Source organism: Colobus angolensis, unplaced genomic scaffold, assembly GCF_000951035.1.
Source record: "Colobus angolensis palliatus isolate OR3802 unplaced genomic scaffold, Cang.pa_1.0 Scaffold35, whole genome shotgun sequence".
Classification (NCBI taxonomy): domain Eukaryota; kingdom Metazoa; phylum Chordata; class Mammalia; order Primates; family Cercopithecidae; genus Colobus; species Colobus angolensis.
The window spans coordinates 7,018,988-7,038,449 of record NW_012116821.1 but is presented as its reverse complement, the minus strand read 5'-3'; the positions used below and the strand labels follow the sequence as shown (position 1 = coordinate 7,038,449).

At 44.6% G+C, this 19,462-nt stretch overlaps 1 protein-coding gene across 1 annotated transcript in view; it reads left to right on the top strand.

Annotated features, from left to right (window-relative positions):
• The window catches only part of LOC105519518 (coiled-coil domain-containing protein 162-like), a 44,182-nt gene extending 30,001 nt beyond the window's left edge, over window positions 1-14,181 (top strand). Inside the window, 7 exon segments of the mRNA XM_011952887.1 lie at window positions 31-183; window positions 431-562; window positions 1,529-1,681; window positions 3,122-3,331; window positions 7,610-7,730; window positions 11,988-12,115; window positions 14,056-14,181. Coding sequence (XP_011808277.1) covers window positions 31-183; window positions 431-562; window positions 1,529-1,681; window positions 3,122-3,331; window positions 7,610-7,730; window positions 11,988-12,115; window positions 14,056-14,181 — 1,023 coding nt within the window.
• The last annotated feature ends 5,281 nt before the right edge of the window (window positions 14,182-19,462 follow it).

Sequence of the window (19,462 nt, the reverse complement as noted above, 5' to 3'; positions counted from 1 at the left end):
ACTTCCTTGACTTGAGTCTGCAATTTGCAGGAGAAGCTGGATGAGAATCAGCTTAATTTGATCCAGAAAGTGTGTGAGCTCATCGATGAAGTGAGAACAGAAGGGATTGACAATATGAAGGACCTAAAGAAAAAATGGGGCTCTGCCAGCCCTGATGAAGGAATGAAAGAAAACCCAGCCAAAGTATGTGATTTCATTTAGCAATGGGCTATCAGTGTTTCATCCTAGCATCTGACCCCACCATTCACCCCGTTAGCATTCCAGCCTGATTTCCCTGAGAAAGCATTGCATCAGGCATTTTAAAGGGGACACGAGGATACACTGCACAATTGTGTCATCTTCTGGAAGACATGTTAGTGATGTTAGGGTTTGTGCCCTTCCTATGAAAATGTTGGGGGCAGACTTTTCTGAAAATGAGACTTCTTAGCAGGAACAGCTGTGGGCCTTGGAGCAGGACAACTGCAGCCTGGCCACCCTGGTGTGCAAAGTGAGGAGCCTGGGCCGCTGGAGGCTGGCTGTGCAGCAGGCGCGCTTCCAGGCCCAGCTGAGCAGGGCAGAGAAGGTGAGCTCTGGTGGGGGAGGTCCAGACCAGTCCCCAGGATGGCTGATCCCAAGCCTCTATGGCTGCAGCTGCCATGGTGTCACTGTAGCTATGAGTAGCAGTGGTGTCAGGTGTCAGGGTCAGCCATCCTGAAGGATCTGACAGTTAGCGATTTTTCCTGGGAACAGGCCATGTGAGAACTTCAGGAGAAATAGAAAGGGGGCAGAAGCAAAGGGGGCAAGAAAGAACAGATCAGAGAATTCAGCATAAGGGAAGGAAGTGAAAAGATGGAGGAAAGGCTTCACCAAGGGCTTGAGGCTGCTTTGTCAAAATACTGCATATCTTTGGGTTTCATACATGAGTATCTGAGGAAAATGAAGTCACAAAATAATAAGTGAGAAATCTGCTTTAAGGCAAATTGAATCCAAAGTGCATATTGATGGCTATTTGGAAACTTTCACATCCTGTTTCTGAAAGTATTTACTCTGATATGTTACCCTCTTCTGAATTAAAATCATGGAAGTGGGCTGGGCATGGTGGCTTATGCCTATAATCCCAGCACTTTGAGAGACCAAGGTGGGTGGATCACCTGAGGTCAGGAGTTTGAGAGCAGCCTGGCCAACATGGTGAAACCCAATCTCTACTAAAAATACAAAAAAATTAGCTGGGTGTGGTGGCGGGCACCTGTAGTCGCAGCTACTCAGGAGGCTGAGGCAGGAGAATTGCTTGAACCTGGGAGGTAGAGGTTGCAGTGAGCCAAGATTGTACCACTGTACTCCAGGCTGGGTTGACAGAGCAAGACTCCATCTCTAAACAAATAAATAATAAAATAAAATAAAATCATGGAAGCAGTGACTAGTAGGAGCTCCTTTCTACCAGAAGTTTGAAAGAAGAATGGATGGGAAAGTGGTTTAGATACTGCTTTTGAAACTAAAAATCTGGAAAGGAAACCTATTTTCTATCTTACTGTGTTTGGGATGTTTACAGGAATCTATTCAAAGTAAAAAAGAGTGTTTGCGCATCAAGCTGATGGCAGAGCGAAAAGTGGGTTTATTTCGTCAGCAGATCCTGGCTCTCAGGCAGGCCCTGGCCAGGGCACAGGCCGACAGCACGAGGATGAGGAAGCAGCAGGACAGCCAGGTATCCAAGCCTCAGAGCCTCTTCCTCGTTCCCTTTGCAGTTCACTCTGCAAAGTTGAACGTGGCCACCAGACTTGGTGCTGTGGCTGCCAGGAGCAGTCACCAGAGCACCACAGCCTGAAGCCACACAGATGGTACAACCAGGAAAAGATAGCCTGGACCTGGACTTCCCTTCTCCTCCCTCCTCTCCAGCCCAGAAACCAAGGGCGGTGGCCAAAAGGCTGTTGTTCTTACTCATATGTGGCTAAGATGAGAAAATACTACTCATAAGCAAGATCATTATCACATACGTGTGTGTCTGTGTGTGTGTGTGTGTCCATTTCTCTGAGGATCTTTTTGCTAGAGGCTGTCCTGGGATCCTGTGATCTAGGCCTCTGCCTTGAACACAGGCTTTCACGGGGCAAGCACGCTTCCACTTGACAACAATCCTCGGCAAGTAGAGTGTGGTCCAGCCTGCAGTGTTATCCCCACACGAGACTCTGTCCTGTCCCAATGGTCCATACCATGTCTCACTTTCAGAAGTTACTGCTGCGCGACAGGGGCTGGCACCAAAATAAAGGCACGCTAAGCTTGAGCATGTCCTAACTGTGCCAACCCTCTGGGCATGAATGAAGCAGGGGGACTGTAGGTTTAGAGTGAGAACAGTTGAGTTGAAGTTACAGCCTGCATATTTAAAGCATGAAATTTAATTTGTTCATCCTGGACCCTAATTCTTCCATGATTCTGCATCAGATGAGTTAATTATGGTAACTCATATGAGTTATCATGAGCTACATGACAAACTGTAACGTCATCATACAGATATGAATAATAATATTATGATTAAGGATTGACCATCTAGTACTTAGGATAATACTTACTAGAAAAACTTTGGAACAGAACCAAATTATTTCTACACTTATCCTCCTTTAACCGTCTAGAATCTGACTTCCCCAGATTTTTGGAGAAAAAATCAGAACCTCCTTTCCTCGCCCACTGCGTGTATGGCATGGCCCCGTCTCTTTGGTGTTAAACGCTTCCACGGCTACCTCCTGACAAAGGCTCCACAACAATGTAAATGTTGTTTGTGCTAGATATGATTATCTGGTTAGTAAGCTAACATACATATTATCAAATCTGGGTATTAAAAGACCAAATTGTTTGCCCTGGCACTGCTGTACAGTGGCGTGATCGTGTGCCTGGCTTTTAGTGTCTGCTCTGCTTCCCTCTGTCACTGCAGGGCTCACAGTGTAAATGCCAGGCTAGGGTAGATCCTGGTGCTCTTGCTAGCACAGGACTGAATCATTGGGCCACATTTTCTAGAGTCCAGGAATACACCATGTAGTTGTGTCCCTGAGCCCCAAAGGAGGGGATGGTTATTATGCTGTCCAGTGTCTCCCCACTTCTGCTGGAAAGAAAGGCTCCCTGCCTCCTCCTTTCTTTTGGCATTTTCCTGCCACAGGCTCAACTGCTGAAGGAGTTAGAACACAGAGTGACCCAGGAAGCTCTCACCCAGGAGCAGCTGCACTTCATGAAAACATCCAGGATGGAGAAGCTCTTGGAAGATGTGGGGCAGAAAGAACAGCAATTGCAGCTCCTTAGTAAAGAGGCTGAGAGGGCTTCTAAGCTGGGCCAGCTGCAGCAGAAAAAAATGAAGAGAGACCTCCACCAGGTAAACTTCAGTAAGAGGGGGTGTCCACCCAGAGTGCACCTGGTGCCCCAGCGAGGGCTGCTGCATCCTTCCCCCGCGTGCCCGTGCCTCTCTCCTGTCCCCCACAGCAGTGTTTCTCAACCTCTGTCACTTATAGGCAGCCCAGGAGAATGGTGGCATCTCTCCCCAGTGTCTCCCGACACCACGAAGATTGCTGGGCAGGCCATGGTGGCTTGGCTGCCTCAGAGCTCGGAATCTCAGCACCCCTGTAACCTACTGGAAAAACCTGTTTCTATCCAGCTCTCATCTTTGAACTAGGAATCTTTTAGAAAATTCCAAGCAGTAACCTGGAAAAGCAGCAAGTGTTAATGGAGGCTATGACAAGAAGATTTTATTCAAGTGTTTCAGGAACTGCAGAGATAAAAATGAAAGGCAAAAGTGGTTTGCAGATCCAACGTATTTTGTTGACTATACCCAACAACAAAGAAATAGAATACTAGAATGTAGATGTGGATTCATACAAGTTTCAACAAAGCAGAAAACAATGTAATTCAATAAAAAACGAAAAAGTAACTTCCAAAGCAGGCACCTCACACATGTCCATTGAATGAGCAGATCACTGAATTCCTTCAGCAGAGATAGAAAGAGATGGAAATTGAAAGGCAAATTATTGGTCAAGTGTTTTTTTTTTTTTTTCTTTTTTCTTTTTTTGAGATGGAGTCTCACTCTGTCACCCAGACTGGAGTACAGTGGCATAATCTTGGCTCACTGCAACCTCCGCCTCCCAGGTTCAAGCGATTCTCCCACCTCAGCCTCCTTTGTAGCTGGGGCTATAGGCATGAACCACTACACCCGGCTAATTTTTGTATTTTCAGTAGAGACGAGGTTTTTACCACGTTGGCCAGGCTGGTCTCCAACTCCTGATCTCAGGTGATCCGCCCACCTCGGCCTCCCAAAGTGCTGGGATTACAGGCGTAAGCCACCACACCCGGCCCCTGGTCAAGTGTTGTAAGTGCTCAAGGAAGAGATCAATAAGGAGAATTCTATCTACAAAAATGACAAAAAAAAAAAAAAAATTAAAATTTGAATTGAGGAAAAGCTAAAGAAAATATTTATATAAAAGTGGAGAGAGAAAATGAGTAGTTTTAGAATAAAAGAAAATTAGAATTTCATATTTATTGCATGAAAAGTAAACAAAAATATGACCGAACCTATAAGAAAACTTTGGCATCCCAATTTTGTGTTACAAATTATGCTTTTTTAAACTCCACCACAAAAATAGGGAAGTTCGTAGATTCGTTTCTTCAAGGTTTTCTCTAGTTAATTATTTGTTTCATGGCAGAGATTCTAGAGGTGATCAAAACAAATATTTTGAGGTTTCTCTCAACAAATGTGCACTTTACCATATGTATGTATAAGCCATTGGCCCTTTGTAGAGTACACCTCCAGCTCTCCTGACAGCTCAAGTGTCCCTACGCCTACCTACTCTGAACAGCAATCCTCAGCCAGCAAGACCCGAACCCCCCACCCACACCCCCTGGCCCCTTCCAGCCAGAAGTGGCTTCTTTAATCTATCTCCGGCCTCTGACTCCATGGGCAGATATTCACTGTCTGACCTCGGAGAGCCTCAGTGTCCTAGCCTGTTGCCTGCGCCTGGTTGAGGTCACTTATAGAAGGGGTTCCCAACCCCCCAGATGTGGGCTGTTAGGAGTCCATAGCCTGTGAAACTGGGCCGCACAGCAGGGCATGAGCAGCTGACAGTATAACCGCCTGAGCTCCGCCTCCTGCCAGACCAGTGGAGGCGTTTGATTCTCATAGGAGCGCCAACCCTACTGTGAACCGCACATGTGAGGGATCTAGATGTGGGATCTAGGTTGCCTGCTCCTTACGAGAATCTAGCTAATGGCTGATGATCTGAGGTAGAACAGCTTCATCCTGAAACCATTTGCCCCCACCTCGTGGAAGAATTGTCTTCCATGAAACTGGTACCTGGTGCCAAAAAGTTGGGAACCAGTGATTTAGAGCACAGGCCCTAGAGTGGAACTGAGTGGTTCATACTGCCGGCCCTCCAGCGGTGTGGCTTTGGGCAAGGTCTGTGGCCAATCTGTGCTTTGGTTTCTTCATCATTACAATGGAAACAATGTACTCACTTCACTAAATTTGGGGGGTGATTAAATTAGGAAATGAAGTAATTAAAATAAAGGCCTTAAAACCGGGCCTAAAACAGGCATGCCTGTAGTCCCAGCTACTTGGGAGGCTGAGGCAGGAGGATCGTTTGAGCCCAGGAGTTCAAGGCTGCAGTAAACTAAGATTATGCCACTGTAATCCAGCCTGGGTTAGTAAGACAGAGTAAGACCCTGTCTCTAAAAAATAAAAATTAAAAAGTAAAAAGTAAAAAGTTAACAAAAATAAACAGGCCAGGTGTGGTGGCTCATTCCTGTAATCCCAGCAATTTGGGAGGCCAAGGTGGGAGGATTGCTTGGGCAACATGGTGAAACCCTGTTTCTACAAAAAATACAAAATCAGCCAGGGGTGGGGGTGTGCATCTGTGGTCCCCAGCTACTCAGAGGGCTGAGGTGGGAAGATCACTTGAACCTGGTTGCAGTGAGCCAAGACTGCGCCAATGCACTCCAGCCTGGGTGACGGAGTGAGACTTCGTCTCAAAACAAACAACAGCAAAACCAGGGTGTGATACACAGCTCTCAGTAAATGTTGGCTGTTTATATTTTTGTTGGGAATGTGAAGGTAGACAGCCTTGGAAACAGGTAGATAGACCTGGACTCAAATCCTGGTTGTGTGGCCTTGGGCAAGTCACTTCACAGGCCTCTGTGACGTGGGGGCGAGTGACCTAACACAAGGAGGTCCTGAGGAAGCACGCTTCCTTGATGGTATTTCTCAAGTTTCCTAGTGCCAGCCTGGCTCAGAAAATCTTGATATGTTTCCTTGGCACCAGCCCATAGGGAATAAGGATCCTACACAAATCCCTATAGTACGGAGAGGGACTTTGGACCTAGTTTATATTAGGACGTTTTCCTAACTCTGGAGCTCTGACAATCTTCTGAAATTTAAACAATGCTTGGGGGCCCCCCGACATAAGGAAGAGCCCCCTTTAACGTTTAGGGCAAGACTCTGTGGGGGCCTTCTGGCCAGGTCTGTGCAGACAGAGTGGGATGTACAACACGCGCGGCTGAATGCTGGAGACTAGCACGCGTGTTCAATCCCTAGGGTTGCCTGACTAAATTATCACAAACTGGGTGGCTTAATAGAATAAAAACGTATTCCTTCACAGCTCGGGAGGCCGGAAGCCTAAAACTAATGTGCTGGCAAGGCTGGTTCCTTTGGAGGCTCTGAGGAAGAATCTGTTCCGTGTCTCTTCTTAGTCACATTTTGGTCTCTGGCATTCCTCAGCTTGTAGCTACCTCACTCCAGTCCTGCCTCTGTCATCGCGGAGCCTTCTTCCTATGTGCTCCTCTGAGTGTCTGTATCCTTATCCTGTCTTCTTTATAAGGACAACAGTCATTAGATTCAGGGCTTGCCCTAAATCCAGTATGATCTCATCCTAACAAGTCCATCTACAAAGACCCTATTTCCAAATAAGGTCACAGTCTGAGGCTCCAGGTAGACATGAAATTCGGGGGGTGCTCTTCCAACCACTACAGTATGTATTACTTTTCTACAAGTAAAAACAATTAGGAGATTATAAATTGAAAAAGCAAAACCACCTGTGATCTGGGCAGATGAGATACACTTTGGACCCGGCCACTGTCTGGCTGGGGAGTGTGGGCTGGCTGTGCACGGGGAGAGCCACACAAGTCAATACAAAGTTTGCTTCTGGAAATGGGCTTCTGTCAGACCAGGGCATTCCTGGCAGATGCTGAACAGAGAGCAGAGATCTAGGAGCGAGATCAAGTCTTTCCTCTGTTTGAAACTGTCCAGGGGCTCTGACAGGTCCTCAGTGTAGATGTAGTGGCTGGGCCTCCAAGGCCATGTGTGCACTGGGCCCTCACTCCCCTCTTCCTCTACCTATCCGATGAAATAGACATGAAAGATATAACCTTGTGAATAAGTTCCTAGCTATTATAAGGTATAAGGGATTCCACAGACTGTTCCTTTTTGGTTAAGTTCCTGGTCTTCCTGAAGTTCTTGATTCTCAGAAGGCTGAGTTCAGCCTAATCAGGACTTTAAGAGCCAGTTCTCTTTGCAGGGTAGCCTGGGACACCCATTTTCCCTAGGAACCCCATGTGAACTGAGGAAACGAAAGTGAGCACAAAGCATCTCTGCTTCTCATTTTCCCCTCAGATGAGAAGCCGGCTTGCCTAGGAGCGCAGTGTGAAGCTGGATGCTCTCCAGCGTGTGGAGGAGCTGCAGAGTCAGCTTCATGATGCCCAGCAGTCAGCTGTCCCCACGGGCTCATCAGGCGGTAAGGATACCCCCTGCTCTGGCTAGAAAACCTCCCAGTCTCTGGGGTCTGAACTGGGGAGGGTCTCAGGGACACAGGGAGGACCCAGTCACTAAGTATCCAGTAGTTATTGAATGGGTCCTCTACAGTGTTTGTTGAATGACACATAAATGGATAAATCTTAATTCTGATTTACAGTCAAAACTTCCTACTTTAGCACCTTGGAGTACTGACATCCAACACTAAAAGGTTTCAGTCATAAAAAACTGGTCTTGGCAGGGTGCTGTGGCTCACACCTGTAATCCTAGCACTTTGGGAGGCTGAGGCGGGCGGATCACGAGGTCAGGAGATTGAGACCATCCTGGCCAACATGGTGAAACCCCGTCTCTACTAAAAATACAAAAATTAGGTGGGCGTGGTGGCATATGCCTGTAATTCCAGCTACTCGGGAGGCTGAGGCAGGAGAATTGCTTGAACCCAGGAGTTGGAGGTTGCAGTGAGCTGAGATGGCGCCACTGCACTCCAGCCTGGTGACAGAGCGAGACTCCATCTCACACACACACACACACACACACACACAAAACCCAGTTCATTGGATTTTGAGACAATGCTTTGGGATACCAATGACCCCATTTCTCAGAGTTATTCATGAAGTACATTATGATTCTTGGGTGCTGGGGGCTTGGGGTGTCCTTGAAAATAACAATCAAAATAGCTCTCTGAGCAGTGCAGTCAGCAGGCAGCATGGAGCTGAGGCCAGACCCCAGGATGTCTCTAAACCACCTTCCTCCTCTATAAGATGAGGACTAAATACATTTTAAATTATCTTCTAGATCTGACTACCAGAAATATCACCAAATACCACTAGCCATGATTGGCCTGTTGTTATGATTGGCCATGTCTCTTCTTTCCTGTTCTGTACATAGCCTGGTAGTTGAGTATGTGGGCTTTGGAGTGAAGCAGCCAGAATTCAGGCCCTGGCTCTGTCACTGCTAGCTGCGTGACCTTAGACAGACCTTAATTAGCCTCTCTGTAAAATGGGAATATTCAGCTCAAAGGCTTGCTCTGAGATCAAATGAAAAAATCCCTGACAGTATAGTGGCACTTAGTAATTGTGCAAGTGTTGGTTACTATACTTGCATACATGTGTTTAGCCCTTTATCTGTGTTTCCTTTTGGCTACTTTCCAGTGTGAATGAGCTGAGGAAACACAGCCTTTTAGGAGCACAAAGTCACAGACGAAGTTACTTTGGGTTTACTAACAGCAGAGCTGGGCTTGGCAGTGAAGCTCACAGGGCCCTCTGTCCTGCCTCTGGGTTGCTGCCTGGACCTGACATTGGGAGCTGGTGTCCCCCACCCCAGCCACTGGTTGTTGCTGCTGCCCCAGCCCCAACACAAAGGGCATGAAGAGCACCCAAGGGCCCTACCTTGACGCCTGACCCTACTTAGTTCTGTACCTTACACTGTCTTCTCCATGTGCCAGGGGATTTTTTCCTTCTCTCCCTTTCCCCTCTGCCCGCAATCTAGCCAGGCATCTTTCTAATCCCTTCCTGGGATAATGCGTCCTAGTGAACTGCCATCCTTGTCCTCCAGCACCTGCCTATTGTGAAGGAGAACCACAGTGAGGCACAAGGCAGGTGGGGGAGACCCTAATTCCCAGGATTGGTGCGGGAGCAGGAGTGGGAAGGAAGCTTCCTTCCCAGGAAGTAGAGGTAGAGGTTACTCCCGGGCCTCAGCCCCCTTCTGTTCCCCTGTACAGGGAGAGGAGGGGTTTGAGGGCACAGCCAGCTATTACCCATACTGTTAACGCTGAGCAGTGAAAGTCAGCCGTACTCCCACTCCTCCTTCCTTTGCTGTTGTCCATCTGGAGTCTCAACGTGACCCAGGGGTCTTCTGCAGCAGCAGCCACGGCAGCATCCCTGCCTCCCACGTTGGAAGCATAGATGTGCTCGAAGGGCGAGCTCTCTTTCCTTGCCATTAACGTGATTCCCCTAGGATTTTGCAACACCTAAGAAACCATGATTTTTTTCTAAATCAATTATTTTAGAAAAGCTTAAGGAAAAAATGAAATCGCTTGGCTCATAAAACTGTAACATGTTGAGAGGAGGCCTGGCTAAATGTAGCTTCATCTAGGTTTGAACTACTTCATCAGGACTGCTTTCACTCTCTCCATCTCTGGCTCTGAGGAGGCTGGGAGCAGAAAGGAAGCAAGGCTCTTTGGAAGCAAGATGGCAGCCACCTCTGTAGCTTCCATCTCTGTTCATGTTCAGCACGGCAGGAGCAGGGTGTGGAGATGGGACAGTTAAAAAGAACTGGGCTCTGCCTGGACTGACTTGGGTCCTGTTGCCGATTTTGAACAAATCGATGGAGCCACAGACTAAGACTTATGCCTGGATGGCTTAGACCCAGCTTACCTGCTCCTCCACTGGAGCTAAGGATCGGGTCAGCTCACTCTTGCCTCCTCTCTGCAGCAACTGTTTTAAATCTGCCTTGTCTCCTCAGACCTTCATCCACTCTCCTCACCCCCTCATCCTTTCATTTCCCACTTCACAGAGAAATTAGAAACCCTCAGACAGGAATGCCATTTTCTCCCTGTCTCCCAGCCCACCTACAGCTGTACTCTGCTGCTTCTCCTTCCCTCCTGTGAACATGGAAAGGGCGTCCCTTTTCTTCCCCAGGCCAATCCCTATGTAAAGGGCCCCATCTGCTGCTACCTTCTCAGGGGCCTTGAACTATCTGCTTCTTTCTACATACTTGGATTTCCCGTCCATGCATCCCTCTAATACATACATACATGTACGTGCCAGGATCATAAAATCCACTGTAAAATAACGCCCCCTACCCCCGCTGCCTTGACGACATATTCCTTCCCCTGCCACTGGTCTTTCTCTTCCCAGTCAGACTTCTTAAAAGAGCTGCCTATACTCACGTTCGTGATTCACCTCACTTAATTTCTCTCAGGTTTTGCCATTTTCAACTTGTGGCTTCCAAATGTTGCTCACCACCTCATGGTCCGAGATGACTGCTTACGCTTTCTGGCCAATAGGAAGGAGGAAGGCAACAAGAAGGGCCCACACCTCCCTTGAAGCTTGAAGAATGGTTCCTGGAAGTCACTTGTGACACTTTGGCATACATCCCATTGGCCAGCACTTAGCCCAAGACCACACAAAGGAGACTGGGAAATGTAGTTTTTATTCTAGGACGCTGTGTGAACATAAAATGTGAGGTCTATTTCCAAGAAGAGATGGGAGATTCGCAATTGGGGGCCAAGAATAGGTCTCTACCACACCACCAGCAATCTGATTTTTCTCACCACCATTTCATTGCGGTTGCTCTTGCCAAGATCACCTTCACTTCTGTCTCCAAGTCCAAAGGACACTGCTGAGTTCTCACTGATTTCATGTCTCAGCAGCATTTGACACAGCTGACCACATCCTTCTCCTAATTATTCCCCTGGCACTGCTCCTTGTGGTTTTTCTCTTCCTCTGGCTGCTTTTCCTGTCTTCTTTTCTAGTTCATCCTACTGTATCCAACCTCTAAACGCTGAAGTTGTTCAGGGATCTTTCTGGCCCCTTCTCCTCTCACCTCACATTTTCTCCAGATAATTGCGTATTTCCCACAGCTTTAATCATTGTTTGCTAAGTCTGCATCTGCAGCTCAAAACTCTCCTCTGAGCTGTAAACCCACATATCCAATGACCCAAATATCTGGTGAATAATGTCTACATTCATGTATCTCAGGCTCACAAGTTCAATAGGAATGGAACCCGCCTTCCTATCCTCCTCCCTTCCTACTTTTGGGGTGGGGAAGATGCTGTTTCAGCAAATGGTAGTGCCAAATATCCAGCTGCTTAAGCCAGAAATTTGGGAGCTATTCTTTGTCACCCTGCAAATCTGGTTAGTTCCCAACTCCGACTAATTTGAGTAGCTCTCAGCCTATCCTCTTCTACCTACCACAGTCCAAGTCTCTCATCACCTCCTTCACTTTTACTAGGTCATATGACTATCAGGCAAAAAACACCAAGTTTTGACATATTTGCTCAAAATTGATGAAGCCGAAAAACAACTGATTAAGCTGAGTTAGATGCCAATTTTAAGCCCTAAGTTTTATGAATTAAATCTAGATGCATAAATCTGAGGTGATAGTGAGCTATGATTGTGCCACTGCACTCCAGCCTGGGCAACAGAGTGAGGCCCCCCTCTCAAAAAATAAAAAATCAAGATAATCTGGGTTTATCCATTGCAACTAGAGATATAATTTAACATTTCTAACTTTACAGACCTTATATCCCAGGCTCAATACTCCCCAACTTCTGCTTCCATATCATCCAGATACTCCCAGCAACACTTTTTAAAGACTAATCTCAAAGGCAGTAAAATAACAAGATGGATTTAAAGGCCACAGACTGTAAGTAATGATAAGATTGATTACATGCATTAAACAATAAAGCCTTATAATTTGATTTTATGGTTTTTGGGTCACTTCAGACTTACATTAGAAAAATGATATATCAGGAGCTTATGTAGATGCCTTGAATCTGGATAAGAAAATTCTGATGTTGAAATAATCCTATAATAGTACCTTCTAAATTACAAGTCAATAAATGGGTGTGGAATCAGTGCCAACACCTTCCTGTGTTCCATCTCTGAATTTCTTTTTTCCCCCAATCATCTTCAACAATTAACTAGCAGCATCAGACTCCTTATCTGAGTTCCCCTACAGAGCAGAAATAGTTTCGGAAGTCATTTTAAAACATGTGAGAAATCTACCCTCCAAGAAAATTCTTGGGACGCAGATTAGCAAGTATTTGAAGAACTCGTAAAATGTTTCAGTTTTTAGTTTATGTAAAACAACATATACTTCCTCTTCCACTGTCTCCTCTCTACTGCTTTAATAAGTATTTTACTCTTTGCTCTATTTTGTTTCAGAATCCCTTCTAGAGATTCACATATCTAATCAACACATTTAAGAATTCCTGGCTGGGCACGGTGGCTCACGCCTGTAATCCCAGCACTTTGGGAGGCCGAGGCAGGCAGATCACCTGAGGTCAGGAGTTTGAGACCAGCATGGCCAACATGGTGAAACCCTGTCTCTATGAAAAATACAAAAATTAGCCAGGCGTGGTGGCAGTCGCCTGTAATCCCAGCTACTCGGGAGGCTGAGGCAGGAGAATCACTTGAGCCTGGGAGGCAGAGGTTGCGGTGAGCTGAGATCACACCATTGCAATTGCACTCCACCCTGGGCAACAAGAGTGAGACTTCGTCTCAAAAAAAAAAAGAATTCTTCCCCATTACCTGAAGAAAAATTAAGAGGAAAAGATTTAATCATTCCTTCGGAGAAAAGTATGCCATTCCAAGTCATTTGATGGTGTAATTCTGCAGCTGATGGTCTAGTTATAAGGACCAAAAGTTTCAAGATTTCTAAACATGCAGTTAAGAAGGGGGAAAGACAGGTTGGGAAGATACCCAAACACCATCTTGACCAAGTCAGGGCCACATTATTAATGTCCACCATTCGCTTGACTCACCAATCTGTGTGTAGTCATCTTTCTTGAAAATGTGAACTTTTATTATACGTCTATGTTTCTGCAAAAGCCTTTTGCAAAAAGAAGCAAAGTTCACTTTGTATGTATGGGATTACAAGGACTTTCAAGAATCACTTCATCTCCATTTCACCCTGAAAGGTGCAAGTACCATGGAGGTGTTGGTGGTCGCGACTTGTTGAAAAGGTTGCTAAGCAGCTAAGTGCATTAGTGAAGATTTATTATATTTGAGAGATTCAGAAGGGTGATGGTCTAAGGCTAATTGATGAACATTGCCCTACCAAATAAATAAACCCTATAGTGAAGCGTCCTGTGGGCCCATTGGCCCAGTGGCTATGTACAATATGGGAAGCTCAAGCAAAAAACCTCAAGGCCAGGGAAGGTACACAGTTAGCTAGAACTTCTTCAGATCTCAGGTCTGACTTCTTAAGGCCTATGAGACAAGTCAGATAAATACTGATTGAAGAGGAATTTATACATGGCTGAAATGTAAGAGTACAGTTAATTTTCTAAAAGCCCTGCACTAACACAAATGATAAAAAAAATTAAGGAATTTTAGATTACTTGAAATATGAGCTGTGTTATCTTCCTTAACTGGAAATGGCTTTCCATTGATGAATTCATTCTTGACCAATTCCCTTCAGGACAAGTGGCAAATACAGACAAGAAGGCATACTAACTATACGGCCTAACCCAGACCAAATCAATGATCTTGGTCTCATTAATAACAGTGACTTTTTATGATGCTATAACAAGAATTATTCACTGTGTTCTTAACAAACACCAATATCTACTTATATTACAGGTACCTATCAAACACAAAAAAAGGATTGATGATGTTTTCCTACCCAATATGGCAGAAAATGTTCAACTGACAGCTTTTCAGGTTCAAATAGCTCCATCCAGATTCCCATTTAGAGCTGACTGGTGATCGTATCTTCTTTTTCCAACCTTTATTTCTATGAGTATTTGAATGAATAAAAATGACTCCAAATGCCATTAAACCTCTTATTTAATTTTATGTATGAAATTTTCTTATCTGTACTTGGAAGATAGGGTTTGAAGGAATGAGATGATTACATCTTGAACCAACCCCAGGTGAAGTAGGGGTTGGTCCTAGACTTTAAAACCTAAGCATTGATTTGCATTCCTGCAAGTTAGCCTTTGCCTCTGGTCAACCAGCAGCCTCTCAATATGAATTCTAGAGTTAGTAGGTAGGAAGGACAGTTAAGATAGAGGCCCTCACTTCCAAGCAGTGTTTACTAACAAGTGAAAAGCCAAAGTATGTTAATAGAGATGAACACAAATGAACATCAAAGCATTTGTTTCACTTAGAAAACCAATTTGCCGTCCTCTATTAACAATCTTTTCATTCTTCCTACAAATGCCAAAGACTTCCTCAGACTTTAGTAAAGTCCTAATCCAAGTCCTTTTTGTTCAGACAAGAAAATCTATCTTGTGTGAAGCAATTAATAGATGAACAGAGCAGAGAAACAGTTACATGCACAAATTTATATATGATACATGTGGCTTTTCAAATTAAAGAGAACATGGAGGCTACTTGGAATAAAATCATCACCTTACCCCATACACTATAAATTCCAAATGGATTAAAGATCTAAATGCACGTACGTACACATGCACACATACACAGACACACATGACACATGGACAAACTGATTTTTTAAACAATATTAAAGCCAAGAGGAAAATCGATAACTTTGATATCAGAACTAAAACTTCACTATGATAAAATACTGTATCAGTTATCAACTGATATCTCAGCTCCAAATTCATTCTTTATTGTCCGTTCTGCAATAACAAATATGGACCCTATAAACATTTCCTCTTTGCCAACTGGCAAGATGTTAAGCTTTGTCAGTAGAGGGTGCTGGAGGGACCCTGTAGGAGGCGGCAGGGTTTTTTTCCAGGTTACCGTGTGCTCCTCTAGGCAGGCTCTTGCAGTGTGCTTGGCTTCTGCAGCACCAGGTTCTTGTAGCATATACAGCTTCTGCAGTGCCTGGCTCCAGTGATGCATGTAGCTCCATGGTAGAGTGCCACCTGCATGGCACCTCCTGTGATGGGTGCCCTCCAGCATCCCTTTGAATAGCTTTGCAGTCTCAGTGAATTTCTCAGCCATCCAATAAGCTTTGGCCAGATCCCCTCCAATGAGGTCTAGATCTCAGCCCTGAAGGGTAGTGGCTGGTCCCTACATCTGCTATCCTTGTATTCTTTCGAGTTCTCTTTATTCCTTACAAGCAGTATGCCAATCCTTTGATATAGTTAATAATTGTTTATATCAGACTTTCCCTGTTTGAATTACTGTGTGCTTTCTGTCTCCTGATTGGCCCATCACTGATATAGAACTGGTACCAGAAGCAGGTGTTCCCAGAGGATAGACCTGCTATGAGTTTGAATGTTTGTCCTCTCCAAAACTCATGTTAAAATTTAATCCCCAATGTGGCAGTACTGAAAGGTGAGACCTTTAAGAGGTGATTGGGTTATGAGGACTCTGCCCTTATGAGTGGATTAATCCATTCAATCCACAAATCAATGGACTTGTGGGTTGTTAAATTAACGGACTATCATGGGAGTGGGACTGGTCGCTTTAAAAGAAAGGAAAACTTGGGTTAGCATGTTCAGCTCCTTCACCATGTGATGCCCTGTGCTGTCTCAGGTCTCTGTGGAGGGTCCCCACCAGCAAGAAGGCTCTTACCAGATGTGCCTCCTCAACCTTGGACTTCCCAGCCTCCATAACTTTAAGAAATAAATTCCTTTTGTTTACAAATTTCCCAGTTTCAGGTATTTTGTTATAAACAATAGAAAATGTATTGAAACAGAACACAGATGGAACTTGGGATTTGTTCAGTGCTGAGCCAATAGGAAATTGGAAATGTTAGTATTATTTGCATGCAGTGGCATCACAATCATGTTGTTACCAGTAGTAGATTGTGCTAAAGTACCTACTGAAGTATGTGCCTTTAGGAGCCTCAATTGCTACTATACTGACTATCATGGTAGTCATGTTGACTGTAGAGACTGTGGTGTGAGGTGGATTTTTTTGAATGCACTTCAGCACTTCTGGAAGAAAATGACAAGCTCATGACCTTTAATTCTAGGCTTAATTCATGGTCTGAGACCAGAAAGCTTCCATGATACCCCTAAAAATATCTCTTATTTCTCATAGACACAGGGATGATATTGCTAAAAATCAAGCACAAATTTTTATTATTGGCATGCTAAATTACAATGACAGTTGTATTTACAAGCTCATCAAGTTTCTCATTGCCATTGAGATGGGCCCTGTGATTTCAATGAAGAAAATGCAATTCCAAAGTGGAAGAGCCAAGTGGCAGGCTTTAACTGGCAAAAGACAAGGCAGGCTCATCCATTATAAAGGGCAATAGGGATGTATCAGTAGTCAGAATCCCTTGGCCTGCAGAGTTCTTTGGTAGTTAATGTGTCCCCAAGTATGAAATCATATGAAATCATAGATTGCTTAATGTATATAACAGAAATTGCTTAATGTATATAACAGAATTGCTGTTATATTGCTTAATGTATGTAACAGAATTGCTTAATGTATATGACAGAAAATTGTTTAATGTATATAACAGAAACATCTATAGGTCTAGTAGCCAAAACTTGAGTCACCACAGTGAGGGGTCACAGCCTCTGACCCAGGTTCCAGATTTGAGTCAATTCACAGACCAGAGGCCCCTGACCAAAGGGGAGGCTGGATCTCCTTGAGGAAGGACCCTTCACTGCTGCAGGTTCATGTTATAAATCTTCCTCCAAACCATTCCCCAAGGGACCTGCAATCGTTTTCTTAAATTACTGTTCTTCAGAGAAAAGAAAACACCCAGACATTTTGGTGGTTACTAGACCCAGGGCCTAAATTAATGCTAATTCTTGGGTACCCAAAACACCACTGTGGCTTACCAGTCAAAATGAAGGCTTACAGTAAGATGATATAGAAAGAGTCATAGCTCAGGTCTGAATTACAATGGACCAAACAGGTACATGGACCCATCCTGTGACTACTTCCCCAGTTCCTGAGTGAATAATTAGAATAAATGCAATTAACAATATGAAGAATTTCCGTATTGGTTTTTTGACATATGAGCTAAGAATCAATTATGGTAGGATCACTGGAAGTCCCTGGGACTTTCTCTATCAAAAAAGCAAACCAGAAGCAATACTATAACCCTGGGGAAATGGCCCTGGGCATTAACGCCACCATCAAAGACTTGAAAGAAGCAAGGGTGATGATACCCATCCCTTCATCATTTAACTGACCACTCTGGCCTGTGCAGAAGACAGATCTTAGAAATAACCAGGGAGTATCAGTTCCACATCTTAATGAGGTGTGATTTCAATTGCAGCTGCTCTCACAGACTTAGCATCTTTACTGAAACAAATTAGTATGCTCCTGGGACTTGACATGCAGTTATTTCCTTAAAGCCTTTTGTACCATGAGAGGCAGTTTGCTTTTACCTGGCAAAGCCACAGTATATCTTTATAGTCTTGCCTCAAAGCTTTGTCAGTTCTCCTTCTCTCTGCCATGATATAGTCCACAGAGACCTTGTTCATCATGATATTCCACACAGTATCACATTGGTCCACTACACCGATGACATTATGCTGACTAGAAATAATGAGCAAGATGTGGCAAGTACTTAGGTGCTTAATAAAACAAATAAAAACTAAAAGGTGAAAGAAAAATCCCATAATTCAGAAACTCAGTGAAGTTTCTAGGGGTTCAATGATTTGGAACAAGTTAAAATATCCCCCTCCAAAATGAAAGATAAGTTGCTGCACTTCACACTGTGCACCACGATTAAAGAGACATGATGCTTGGTAGGTCATTTTGAATTCTGAAGGCAACATATACTTTGCATGTGCTATTTCTGCCCATCTAGAGTCACTCATAAGATTATCATTTTTGAGTGGCTACCAGAGCAAGAAAAGGCTCTATTGCAAGTTTGAGTTATAGCACAAGCTGCTCTACCATGTGGGTCTTATGATCCAGCAGATCCAATGATACTGAAAGTAGCATGGCCTACGGGGATATTGTGTGAAGCCTCTGCCAAGCACCAGTAGGAGAATCATGGGGAAGCAAACCTGTGTCTTCTAAAGATTATACTCTCCTCTTAAGAAAGTTTCTGTCTTCCTATTGTGCTTTGGTAGAGACTGAATACCTAACCATGGGATGGCAGGGGATCATGTGGCCTGAGCTTCCCATCATAATGTGGATGTTGTTAGCTAGCCTAGTCATGAACTTAGACTTCCAAAGCAGCAATCTATCATCAGACAGCAATGGTACACAACAGACTTAGCTTGTTTTAGCAGGTCTGAAGGCAGAAGTAGCATAGCTTGCTTGAACAGTTGGCTCAGCCTCTTTCAACACCAACTCCTGTTTCACTGTCTTCTCTCCCTCAACCCATACCTATGGTCTACTGGGGGTTGTTCTAACAACCAATTGACCAAGAAAGAAAAAAATAAATGTTGGTCTGCATAATATGTTGGTCTGCATAATATGTTGGTTTCATCCAAAAATGGATACCTAAAGCAATATAGCCCCACCTGAGGGCAACCCTGAATGGCAGTGGTCCAAAAAAAAAAAACTCCTCCCAGTGAACAGAACTTCAAGTAGTACACCTTTGGTTGGCCACTTGTCTGAACTGAGAGATGGCCAGAAGTACAGACCTACACTAATCCATGGGTAGTTGCTGATGGTTTGGCTAGATGGAGAGTTGGAAGAAACAGGTCTGGAAGGCTGGTGACAAGGAAGTCTGGAATTATCTGTGGATGGACCTCTGGGAATGGGCACAGATGAAAGATATCTGTGTCCTAGGTTAATGCCCATTGATATGGTTTGGCTCTGTGTCCCCACCCAAATCCCATCTTGTAGCTCCCGTAATTCTCACGTGCTGTAGGAGGGACCCAGTGGGAGATGACTGAATCATGGGGGTACCTCTTTCCCCTGCTGTTCTTGTGATAGTGAATAAGTCTCATGAGATCTGATGGTTTTAAAAACGGGAGTTTCTCTGCACGAGCTCTCTTTGCCTGCTGCCATCCATGTAAGACGTGATTTGCTCTTCCTTGCCTTCCACCACGACTGTGAGGCCTCCCCAGCCATGTGGAACAACTGTAAGCCCATTAAATTTCTTTCTTTTGTAAAGTGCCCAGTCTCAGGTATGTCTTTATCA